The 13,152-nt window shown below is 42.2% G+C and overlaps 1 protein-coding gene across 1 annotated transcript in view; it reads right to left on the bottom strand.

Annotated features, from left to right (window-relative positions):
- The window catches only part of LOC137432573 (procollagen galactosyltransferase 1), a 60,789-nt gene that overhangs the window by 43,330 nt on the left and 4,307 nt on the right, over positions 1–13,152 (bottom strand). Inside the window, exon 3 of the mRNA XM_068124615.2 lies at positions 2,836–2,953. Within this exon, the coding sequence (XP_067980716.2) occupies positions 2,836–2,953 (118 nt within the window). The remainder of the gene's footprint in view (positions 1–2,835; positions 2,954–13,152) is intronic.

Below are 13,152 nucleotides of genomic sequence, written 5' to 3'. Positions count from 1 at the left end.
CCTTATGAATCCCAAACCACTGGGAACCTATCCCCCTTTTTCCCATTGAAACAATGCCCTGGCATTCGCAGATTCAACATTCGCGGCATTTTTCAGAAACGTATCCACAGTGAATGTCAGGGTCTTACTGTATACAGTGCCCTCCATATGTATTGGAACAGTGAAGTCAAATTTGTTATTAGTGCTATATACTCAAGAAATTTGGATTTGAGAATAAAAGATGAATATGAGGCAAGAGTACCGAAGGTCGACTTTTATTTCTTGGTATTTCTATTCATATATGTTTTACCATTGTAGAACAACAGCACTTCGTATGTTCAGTCCCCCATTTTAGGTAAGCATAAGTAATGGATAAAGAGACCCCCATAATTCCGCATATTTGCTCATTCCCTTGTCGTACTAACTTTAAAAACTTTAAAAATAAATAATTGGAAAAAATTACATTATCAATGCAAGTTTCCACCACAATCTACAAGCCTTGAGTGGAGAACACCTTGCCAAAAAATGTATTTCACCAAGTTCTTATATTTCATACGTAAACGTGTCAATTAAGTGAGGTAGCATGCTGATGTGTGTGTGGAAAGAATTTTAATGGTGGGCCAAATTTTAGACGTGCATGCGAGCAACGGCCCTACTGGGGGGAGCCTCCAATTAATGAAGGTAGGAACGAGGGTTAGATAATTTGTAAAATGGAGCTTGCAAATATGCTGGTCATTGGGCATGGCAAATTGGTAGCGTTATTAATAGGACCGGAAGCAAACATGTAGTCTGTGGGCCGGGAGTGTGGCCCGAGAATTATAAAGAGCTAAATTATTGAAGGCAGATAGCCGCCAGAGACACCAGAAGGGCTAATTAATGAGATGAAGGACACTGGCACTTAAGAAAGAGGCCTGTGGCGTGTCGGTGCCAAGAGGACACGGTGAGTGCCAGGGAGGGCTCCACAATTAGTGAGAGAGTGCGGAGAGACGCCCCACTCCGCCACCATCAACCTTTAGTGGCGGAGGTAACAAAAGTAAATTTTAAAAAAATAGTGATTTTTGTTTACATACTGGGGTTTATATTATATACTCTCCTATGTTCCATACAATATTAGCCTGGTGTTGGCTTAGCGGTTAGGGTGCCGGCTTGGGATCCTACGATCCTGGGTTCTAATCCCGGTTGATCGCTGAATTAATGCCAGGAGGGTTGACTCAGCCTGTCATCCTTCTGAGGTCGTCAAATTGAGTACCAGTTCACTGGTAATTCCCTGCGTGTCGCAAGAGGCAACCAACAGGGTTGGCCAAAAAACATGGTATCCGGCCATAAAACATTGCTTCAAAAAGGGGACCAAGGTGCCCAAAAAAGGCCAATCCCCACTCTGCGGGGAAAAATGCCCTCTAATGTTCCATACAATGAATGCCTGCCACGAGTAAGGACAATATTTCCACAACAGCAGAACACAAACCACAGGAGGTTCACATGACAGATAACCTCCACTCCATGGCCTGTTGTAATGCCTCCAGATAAGTCAGTGCAGTGCTTTCAGAAAGTATTCACTCCCCTTGACTTTTTTCACATTTTGTTGTGTTACAGCCTGAATTTAAAATGGATAATAAATTGAGATTTTTGTTGTCACTGAACTACACATAATACCCCAGATAATGTCAAACTAGAATTTTTTTTGGTTTGAAATTTTTACTCCCCTCCAAATCTCCCCCCTCCCTCACCCATCCCCTTCAAATCTCCCACTCATCCCTCCCCTCCAAATCTCCCCCCCCCTCACCCACCCCTTCAAAACTCCCCCCTCATCCCTCCCTTTTAAATCTCCCCTCTCACCACTCCCCAATAGAAGCCTATTATTTTGTGGTCAATAGGTCAACATAGGCCAAAGGTCACCAACTTTGTTAAATTTCTAAAATCATCAATTTTCATCTGATTGACTTGAAAGTTTAAGTGGATTTGCATATCTGGTCACTAAATTCAACCACCAAGTATTTTCGAGGTCATCATAGGCCAATAACTTATTTTAGGGAATTCACAAGTATCGTGCTACGCACAACATATTTCTCGTTTTATGTTCTATGTGTTAGCTCTTATACGAGCCCCGACTAAGTATACAAACAAAACAAACAGCTAACACGGTACTGATAGGAAGATTGCGATGCATGTCAAATTATGAAACCCAAGCCAGTGCTGCATATTGTCAGGCCTCGTATATCAATAATTAAATAATCCAATGTTGTGTTGGAAGGGGATACAGTGAATTATATATAAATAAATAAATAATTTAAGGTTTTGTTGGTGGTGAGATGGTAAGTAAAGTGTATGTAAACAAATAATAGTTCCCAAAAGCATGCATAATCCTCAACTAACTCTCCCCATAAAATATATTTTTTAAATTGGCAAAATTCCAAATTGGCTCCGATCCCAAAATAATTTGACATTCCTCACACCCACATATTATTGCATTCATGCATGTGCCAAATATGAAATAAATACATCCAGTCATTTTTGAGTGGGGGCTCCAGACGGGCTCACGGAGGAAATGACAGCACCGGATTGACTCTACACGAACCCACGGACAGACTATACGTAGTATAGTTGGGCTTGAAGGTGATCGAGTGAGGAAGAATTAAAGTAACTACTGTGCAGATGAAATGTATGCATGGTGCTTTCTTGATTTCCAAACATTATTCACCGCACATAATGTGGGCACAATACTGAATCCTTTTCTTCCCCACAAAGTCTTTAAATATGACAAACCAAGTGGTGGAATGAGGAAGTGAGGAGGGATGCCACAGCATTTGACAAGATTACTGGGGAAAACACCGAGGGGGTTAACAAGAAAATACGCACAAATATGTAGTCTGCCCAGCGATCACGAGCACTGCGCAGTGCTCCCTGCCTTAGCTTCATGATGTACTCGTACCGAGAAGCTGACCAGTGCTTGGGGCTCAATTCATCAGGGTAGCTTCTACAACACGTACACAATATTATATGAAACTGTGAACATTCAGGGCTTAGATCACCTTTTTAAAACAGGTTCAGAAAGTCAAAGGCTGATCCTTTGTACAAATATACTGTCAGATACTGGATTTTTCGGGCCGACAAGTCGATGTGGAGTACAAGTCAAATTAGCTAATTTCCCCATTTTCTTTCCTTCATTCATGGATAATATAAGTTCATAATATAATAATATATATAATTCTTCATAATAGATAGATAATAGATAATATAAGATAATATAATAGATAATTATAATATAATAATAATAATATAATAATAATTATTATTATTATTATAATTTATAATTATAAAATAATATTATAATTTTATTATATTATAATATTATTATTATATTATATAATTATATAATTATATAATATATATTATTATATAATATTATATTATATTATTATATAATATTAATATTTAATATAATATTAATAATTAAATATAATTAATATTATATAATAATATTATTATATAATATAATTATATTATATAATATATTATATTATTATTAATAATAATATTATAAAAATAATATATTATAATTATAAAATAATAATAATAATAATAATAATAATATTATTATAATAATATAATAGATAATTATAATAGATTATATATATATATAATAATTATATATATATATATATATAAGATAATTATAATAGATTATAATAGATAATATAATAATAGATAATAGATAATATAAGTTCATAATAGATAATATAAGATAATATAAGATAATATAATATTCATGGATATAAGTCGATTTGGAGTACAAGACGAAACCAGATAAACTTGCAGCACGCTTGGCCATGTGATCTGAGCGGGTCGTGAGCAAAACTATCAGTCAGGACCATAGAAGTGTGAAATCCTCCCTGGAACTAAACACATCGATAGATAAAGTACTTCTGGGGCCATCAATATGAATGAGCTGTTTTTTGTGCCTATTATTTGAACGACTTTGCTTCAGATAAATTAGGAATATAAATCGTTGTTCAACAAGATTGTAATTATATAGAGGTACAGTATTTAAAACAAGCTACAGAATCAATATCAGCACTGGTTCATGGCACATTACATTTTGTCACAGTTCACTACTCCGAAATGATAAAGATGAACATGTGACACTTATCGTAATAAATCATCCTCAAAGTTTGTCCACCTAGCTTTGCAGACAAGATTTGCCTTCCTTGGTTTCTTGGTAGTCCACAACGTATCCTTTGAGTATGCGTATTTCCAAATAAAGTGCAGTCAGACCCCAACACTCGTGGGGCGCGGGGAGGGAGGGGGTTAGGGGGAGGGGATTTTTTTTTTTTTGGGGCTACATGGTCTAGGTTCGTGGAAGAGCTATGACACAGAACAAACTAGAACGGAACTCAGTAGAGGGCATACCTCCGCCTGGTTGGCCATATCACTCAATGGTGAAGAATCACTTAATAAAATTAAATAATTCTCATATCCGATTCCAAATTCATATCTTCACCAAAATCGAATCGATTCTTCCTTGTCACACACACAACCTGTCCACTAAGTTTCGTCCAAATCCATCCATAACTTTTTGGGATATCTTGCAATGTATAGTTTTTGGCCCTATCTCCCAATGGTGAAGAATCACTTTATTTTATTTTTTTGCATACAATATCGAGGCTCGTGTAAGAGCTAACATTAATCACAAAAAAAAAAAATGGACAAATAAAATATATAATAAAGGGAGCGGCAGAGAGTGGAGTCATCAGCAAAGAGATAGAGAGGAGTTTCCAGAGAGTCGGAGAGATCATTGATGAAGACCAGAAAAAGCACAGGGCCCAGAACGCTGCCATGGGGAACTCCAGCCTGAACAGGAAGGGGAGATGAGAGAAATCCATTCAGGGAAACACGTTGACTATGATCAGAGAGGAAGTCCGCAAGCTATGCGTGGAGATTTCCATGGATACCATCGGAGGAGAGTTTGGTGAGCAGAGCAGGGTGCCAGACTGTATGGAAGGCACGTGATATGTCAAGGGAGACAGCTCTGATTTTCTGTTTGGCATTGAGGACCTCCATCCATTGTTGAGACAGCAGAAGCAGCATGTCCAGAGTAGAATGACCTGGTCTGAATACAAATTGATGATCCGAGATCAAGTCATTGGAGAAGAGGAAGGATTTGATGTCAGAAGCGATGATTGATTCCATGACTTTGCTGATGATTGGGAGCAGGCTGATTGGTCTGTAGTTGCAAGGATGTGTTTTAGCATATTTTTTGAGTAAAGTGGTAATGTTGGCTGATTTCCAAGGAGATGGCACATGACCTTGAGCAAAAGAGAGGGTGAGATGGAGTGGCAGAGCAGGCTTTTAGGACCCATGGGCTGATGCCATCTGATCCAGTTGCAGAATCAGAGTCGAGGTTTGACAGAAACTTCTCCACCTTGTCAGGAGAGAAGGACACAGAGTCCAGGAGCAGCTGGGTTCGACTGGGTAAGGTGGGTACAGAGAGAGATGGGTTCAGGACACAAGATTTTGAGGCAAACACAGAATTGAGGCATTCGGGTTTTTCACATGCGATGTCAGCTGTTTAGCCGTTTGAGGTAAAGGAGGGGATGGAAGGGAAACAGACACCAGAAACAGATTTGACCAGATGCCACCAGGATTTGGAGGAGGGAGACAGGTTTGAGAGTTCAGTCTTAAGAGTAGAGAGATATTGTTTCCTGGCTCTCCTGAGGGTAGACACACACTTGTTCTGAGCTATGTGAAAGGAACTGAGATTGCCTTCAGTTGGATTAGCCTTCCAAGAGGCAAAGGCAAGTTGTTTCAGGGCAACTGCCTCACCACAAGCTTCAGTGTCCCATGGGCGGGAGGAAGGGTATAACAACTGAAGATGAGATGGGATAAATCTGTGCATGAGAGAGAGCAGTTTACTTTGGAAGAATTCCCAGGAAGAGTTGATGTCAGAGGCAGTAGAGATGGGAGACCAGACCAGGTGATTGATGGCTGCTTGAAGACCGTGCCAGTCGGCTTGAGTGAAATGCCAGACTTGTCGGTGCTGAGGAGGCTCTCTAAGAATGGCCAGAGAGATGTCGACTTTAAGAAGCAAATGATCAGAAGAACCGATTGGAGCAGAAGTAGAGCAGCAGAGATTTGCATGGAAGTTTGTCATAACCAAGTCTAGAAGAGAAGATACTCCATTGACTGAGAGCCTGGTCAGGAAATTGACAGATTGTGTCAGTCCCAGTGAGTCGCAGAAATCCTTTGCTGAGGTGCCCTGGCTGGTGTGAGAGGTACCCACACCCAGCCAGGTGGCATGATGACAGCTGAAGTCACCACATATGAGGAAGAGAGAGTTGGGATGAGTGGATAGAAGTTGGTCCATGTTGTCAGACAGGTGGATGTAAATGGAGTCATCACTGTTTGGAGGATGGTACAGAACACATATGAACAAAAGGTGGGAGCAGAGGGGAAGCCATAGCCAGAGGTACTCCCGTGGGTGAGGTGGAGAGAGGGCAGTGCAAGGAGAGTTAAGAAGAGAGTTTCTGATAAAGTTAGTAACCCCACCACCAGGACGAGGCTCAGGTATTTCATACCAGAGGAGGGAGTAACCAGGAAGAGATATTAAGGAATCAGAGACATCTTGAAGGACGAAAGTTTCTGTTAAGCAGATTATGTCTGGTTTGTCAGAAGCAATCTGTATGGGGAGATCAATCAGGTTTGAGTGAAGGCCCCAGATGTTTGAGGTCCATTCTGTTAAGGAAGAGGGAGAGGGGAGCATTGGGTACAGGACAGGGGAGGGGTATGGTAAGATGAGGGGTGAAAGGACAAAAGGTTTGATGGTGATGGGATGAGGCACAGTGAGGTGTTGTTTGAGGGGGGGGCAGAGCAAAGTAGAAGGTTGGAGGAGGTGGAGGTATGTAATGGAAGGGAGAGGAAGTAGGGAGGAGGCAGATTTGAGGAGTGGGGAGGAGGGAGAATTGGAGAAAGATAGTATGGGGGAAGGGGGTTTCGAAGGGGAGGGTGGGGGGAGCTTTGAAGGGGAGTGGTGAGGGGGGAGTTTTGAAGGGGAGGGTGAGGGGGGAGTTTAGGAGGGGAGGGGTGAGGCGGGAGTTTGGAAAGTGGACGATTAATGACAAATGAACATTTATTACAAACTGGGTTTATTGTGATTTTCAAGTTAGAGATCCATTTGAAAACGATAGAGGAGGGGTGGAATGAAGGTGATTTTAGAGAATCTAGAAAGGAAGGACTGTAAGAGATTGAATTCTTTTTTTTTATTACATAAAAAATTAAATTACTCTCATATCCGAATCCGTATTCAGATCTTCACCAAAATCGAATCTATTTGTCCTTGTCAGACACCCAACCGGTCCATCAAGTTTCGTCCAAATCCGTCCACAACTTTTTGAGATATCCTGTTATGTATCGTTTTTGGCCCTATCTCCCAATGGTGAAGAATCACTTAAAAAAATTATTGTAGCCGGATCCGGATCTTCACCAAAATGTAATCATTTCGTACTTGTGACACGTTACATCTCTGCCAAATTTCGTCCGAATCCGTCCACAACTTTCTGAGATATTTTGTTCACAAACGGACAGACAGACAGACAGACAGACAGGGGTGAAAACATAACCTCCATCCACCTTTGGTGGCGGAGGTAATCAGGACACAACAAAACAAAGGGAACAGCAGGAGAAAGAAGAAATGCCGACAGCAAGGCGGAGGGAGAAAATAGATGGAGACGGACAAACAAGGGATGCATGTAACAATGAGGTGTAAGGGAGAATGCAAAGGGTGGACAAGATGGATACACAAGCTATTTTTTTTGGACAGGGTGAGGGAGGTAGTTTAATAGGTGCAGAAAAGATCATGATTTTGGATGACTTGAGATGGTGGTGAACAGCTGTCTTGAAGACGAGGAGGGAAGTATGAGATCGAAGAGAGTATGGAATGTGGTTCCACAGGTGGGAAAAAAGAGGAAGGGGCTGCTGATGGACCACGTGCATCCTGAAGATACCTGAGGAGGAGACGGCAGAGGGTGCAAATCTTGACAAGGCACCACCAGGTTTTAGAAGAGGGAGACAAGTTTGAAAGGTCATTCTTGAGATTGGACAGTTGTTGTTTTCTGGCTCTCCCGAGAATAGACATAAACTTGAGGTTGTCTGAGGTTGTCTTCAGTTGGATTCGCCTTCCAGGAGGAGAATGCAAGTAGTTTTCAAGCAACTGCCTCACCACAGGATTCAGAGTACCAAGAGCGGGAGGATGTGTAAGATAATTGAAGATGAGATTGGATGAATATGTGGAAGAACAGCAGGATTATGTGGAAGAAGGCTGAATTAATATCAGCGACGGTGGATATCGGAGATCAGTCCTGATGTGTAAAAAAAACAAAAAAACGAATAATAATTTTTTAAACTGAGAATATGTGAAGCACTAATGTAGAAGCAGGTCAGATGTTATGAAGCACGAATATGCGGGGTCCGCAAATGTTGGGACCGCAAATGTCGATGTCCGACTGTACTTGTATTTCTCTGGCACTCTGATCACACCATCTCGTGGCACCTCGGTGACTACTTCTTCGCTCAAGATTTGCTGCACGGCCCATCCAGTAGCTCGATGGGACATTTCTCAATTCCAGATTTGTCGCGCGACTCAACCCGATCAGGGTAAGGGGAGCACTGTATTGCTCCGGGCTTACCTCCCAGTTGCCTCCCCAGCTCACAAATTATTTGAGTAGTCCGTCAGAGCCTCTCCCTCCCTGTAATTCCTCCACTCCAAACCGACACCTCTCCCTTCTAGCCAAGCAATCTCGGCCCTAAAGTTTGGTGAGTACCCCTGTAACTGGTCATTTAATTGTCCATTTGTGTATTTAATTGTACACCGCTCCTTTCCTATGCCATCTCCAGACGCTGCATGGCGTCATCGCAGGGCAACAAAGTGGGCCCGGCGACGACGCGCGCTAAAAGGGAGTACTCAGTTTTCACTCTGGTTGTTTTCTTGTTTTCTTGTTTGTTTTCTTTCTTGTTTGTTTGTCCGGGCGATATCTCAGCCATCCTTCGAGCCAGGAAGCTGAAATTTCGGCACAATAGTGAGCACATGCTTTGGCAAAAACAATATTTTTTTGTTTTATGACTAATCAATTAATTGATTAATTACTTAATTATTATCAATTTATTAAGTACTTATTTATTTCCTTTCTCATATGGGCAATATCTCAGGCACTTTTTGAGCTAGGAGGCTGATATTTGGACACAACAATGACCAACTGATTGGCTGTAAGGTGTATTTTTGATTAATTGATTAATCAATTAATCGATTAATTATTTAATGATTCATTTAATGACTTAATTAATTATTATTTTAAAGTTACAGATTCAGATGAAACGGTGGTGGTTTAGGTATTCTATTAGCCAATTGATTAATAATTTAATTATTTTATGATTACTATTTTTTTATTTTCGTTATTACTCACTTGTTTATTTTCTTTCACATCTGGGCAATATCTCATGGACCTTTTGAGCTATGAAGCTGATATTCGGACATGACAGTAACCAAGTGATGTGGCTATAAAGAATATTTTTGATTTATTGATTAATCAATAATTCGATTAATTATTTATTGATTAGTCAATTAATCAATTAATTATTTAATTTTTGATTAATTACTTATTTCATTCGTTTTCAAAAAGTTACAGATTAGGATGAAACACTGGTGGTTTAGGTATGCTATTAGCCAATTGATTAATAAATTAATTATTTTACGATTATCATATATTTATTTTAATTTTCCCGGTGTGTACCCTGGTTAGAATAGGTACATCGTATCCCTGCGTGTCGTAAGAGGCGACTAAGAGGGTTGGCGTCAGGAAGGGCATCCAGCCATAAAAACATTGCCTCAAAAAGAGAACCATGACAATTACAACTACATATGAGCAAGGTACAGCCCGAAGTGGAGATGGGTTTCTGAGGTTTGGGACATGGAATGTAGGGACAATGACAGGGAGATCAGGAGAAGTGGTGGAAGTATTGGTCAGAAGAAGAGTGGACATATGTTGTGTGCAAAAGACGAGATGGAAGGGAAGTGGTGTGAGAATGGTGAAGGGTAGGCAGGGACAGAAATACAAGTTTGTGTGGCAAGGGTGCCCGGAGGGCGTGAATGGTGTTGGTGTCCTGTTTTCTGAGGAGTTTGTAGACAGTGTGGTGAGTGTGACTAGAGTGAGTGATAGGTTGATGATGGTGAAAATGATGATTGGAAAGCTCTTGGTGAACGTCATCTCGGGATATGCTCCGCAGGTGGGTCGGAGCGATGAAGAGAAGGACAAGTTCTGGTGTGCGATCGAGAAGCTGATGGAAAACGTGAAAGATGAGGACGTTGTTGTGGTAGGAGGAGACCTAAATGGACATGTGGGAAGGAGTATGGACGGTTTTGAGGGAGTTCATGGAGGTTACGGATATGGTGTGAGAAAAGGAGAAGGTGAAAGGATTTTGGAGTTTGCTGATGGAGCTGATTTGTTGATTTGTAATACTCAGTTCCAGAAAGAGGATAATAAGCTTGTTACATATACGTCAGGTGGGTCGACGACGACCGTTGACTACCTGATGGTGCGTAGGCGAGATAGGGGGCACCTCCGGGACACAAAGGTGATCCCGGTGGAGGAGGCTGTTTCACAGCACAACTTGGTTGTCTGCGACATAAGGGTGAAAGGTGCGAGGAGAGCTCGGCGGGTGAAGTACCAACCGAGAATGAAGGTGTGGAGGTTGAAAGAGGTGACAGTAAGGGAGGCATTAAAAGAGAGGCTGAGTAGGGTAGAGGATGATGTGTTTGAGCTTGAACGTGGTTGGATGTCAATGAAAGATAGTCTGTTGGGAGCCGTTGGTGAGGTACGTGGATGGACAAAAGGACCACCGAGGCACTCGGAAACATGGTGGTGGGATGATGAAGTTGGAAAGAGGATTGACGAGAAGAGGAAGAAGTTCAAGGAGTGGCAGAAGGCGAAGGGTACGGGAGCAGAAAAAGCAGAGCATGAAAGTTTTAAGGCAGCCGAGCAGCCTGCAAAGAAAGAGGTAGCAAAGGCGCAGGAGGCATGTAGGAAAATGTTCGGAGAACGCTTGGATTCGGAAGAGGGTCAGAGAGCGGTATTCAGGATTGCAAAGCAGATAGCGAAAGAGAGGTGTGATGTGATGGGGGTGAGTTGCTTGAAGGATGAAGTAGGACAAATCGTTGTGGACCCAGATAAAATTAAAGGAAGATGGAAAAGATATATGGAAATGCTGTTAAATACAGAGAATGAATGGGATGGCAACATAGAGAGTAACCCAGTTTTAGGACTGGCAGAGAAGATAACTGCGAAGGAAGTTGAGGAAGCGGTAAAAGCAATGAAGAGTAGAAAAGCGGGAGGTCCGACGGGAGTTGTGGGAGATATGTTGAAGGCAGCAGGAAGTTGGGGTGTGAAGAGAATGACAGAGATCTGTAATCTGGTGGTGAAAGAAGGCGGCATTCCAGTGGATTGGGAACTGAGTACCCTCGTCCCTCTATACAAGGGGAAAGGTGACCCTCTGGAGTGTGGCTCGTACCGAGCGATAAAGTTATTGGAGCATGGAATGAAGGTATTGGAAAGGGTGTTGGAGAGGAGGATAAGGAAGAAAGTGAAGATTGACGAAATGCAGTTTAGATTTATGTCAGGAAGAGGAATGACAGACGCGCTCTTTATTGTGAGGCAGTTGCAGGAGAAGTACATGGAGAAGAGGAAGAAGTTGTTTCTTGGGTTTGTTGATCTGGAGAAAGCATTCGATAGGGTTCCACGTGAAGTATTGACATGGGCATTGAGGAAGTTAGGAGTGGAGGAATGGTTGATCAGAGTAGTGATGGCAATGTACAAAAGAGCGCGCACAGCTGTAAGGACGAAGGACGGGAACAGTGGTGAGTTTGAGGTGAAGGTGGGAGTGCATCAGGGGTCGGTACTAAGTCCACTACTATTTGTAACTGTGATGGAGGTGCTGGCTCAGAACGTAAAGGAGGGTTTACCGTGGGAGTTGTTGTATGCAGATGATCTGGTGTTGATTGCGGAAAGTATGGATGGACTGAAGGAAAAGATGAACAAGTGGAAGGAATGTATGGAGACAAAAGGTCTGAAGGTGAATATCGGAAAGACGAAGGCGATGGCAAGTGGTAAAGCATGTGGTGAGGTGGAAAGAACTGGGAAGTGGCCATGTGCTGTGTGCAGGAAGGGTGTCGGAGTGAACTCCATTCAATGTACAATGTGCGCTGAGTGGGTTCATCAAAAATGTAGTGGTCTGAGAGGGTCATTAACCAGTGTGGCAGCTACATTCAAATGAAAGGTGTGCACAGAGGGAGCTGCAGGTGGAGGAAATGTTGAGTTGGATCTTGGAGACGGCGTGAAGCTGGAAGGTGTGAAAACATTTTGCTACCTCGGAGACATGCTGAATGGAGAAGGTGGATCAGACTCGGCAACGATTGCTAGAGTGAGATGTGCATGGAAGAAGTTTCGGGAACTGAGTGGCGTGCTGACGAGGAGGGGAGCGTCGTTGAAGCTGAAGGGAAAGGTGTATGCTGCATGTGTGAGAAGTGTTATGATTTATGGGAGCGAGACATGGGTGATGAACGTAGAGCAGCAACGAAGGCTGGAAAGGGTGGAAATGCGAATGGTTCGGTGGATGTGCAGAGTATCGTTGAGAGAGAGGAAGACAAATGATGAATTGCGAAAGATGATGGGAATAGAGCCTGTGATTGATGCTGTGAAGATGAACAGGTTGAGATGGTTTGGTCATGTGTTGAGGAAGGATGAAAGTGACTGGTTGAGAAAAGTGATGGAAATGAATGTAGAAGGAAGTAGAGGACGGGGAAGACCGAGAAAGACTTGGCTAAAGATGGTCGAAGAAGAAATGTGGGCAAGGGGGTTAATAAGGAGAGATGCAGAAAATAGGGCAAAATGGAAAAGATTGTCATGGGGACCGCAAGGCTAACCCCCGCTCTAGCAGGGAAAATGGCCTTAAAATGCATGTTGTTGTTGTTGTTGTGTATATTTATTTTAATTTCATAATCAATCAATCAATCAATCATAATTAATGAACCCTGGTGTTGGGCTAGCGGCTAGGGTGCCGGCTTAGGATCCTAGGATCCTGGGTTCGAATCCCAGTCGATCGCTGAATTAACGCCAGGGGGGTTGACTCAGC

Source organism: Myxine glutinosa, chromosome 8 (assembly GCF_964187855.1).
Source record: "Myxine glutinosa chromosome 8, kmMyxGlut1.1, whole genome shotgun sequence".
Taxonomy (NCBI): Eukaryota; Metazoa; Chordata; class Myxini; order Myxiniformes; family Myxinidae; genus Myxine; species Myxine glutinosa.
Note: the sequence above shows the minus strand (reverse complement) of the source record. Positions and strands in the feature narration are given on the sequence as shown.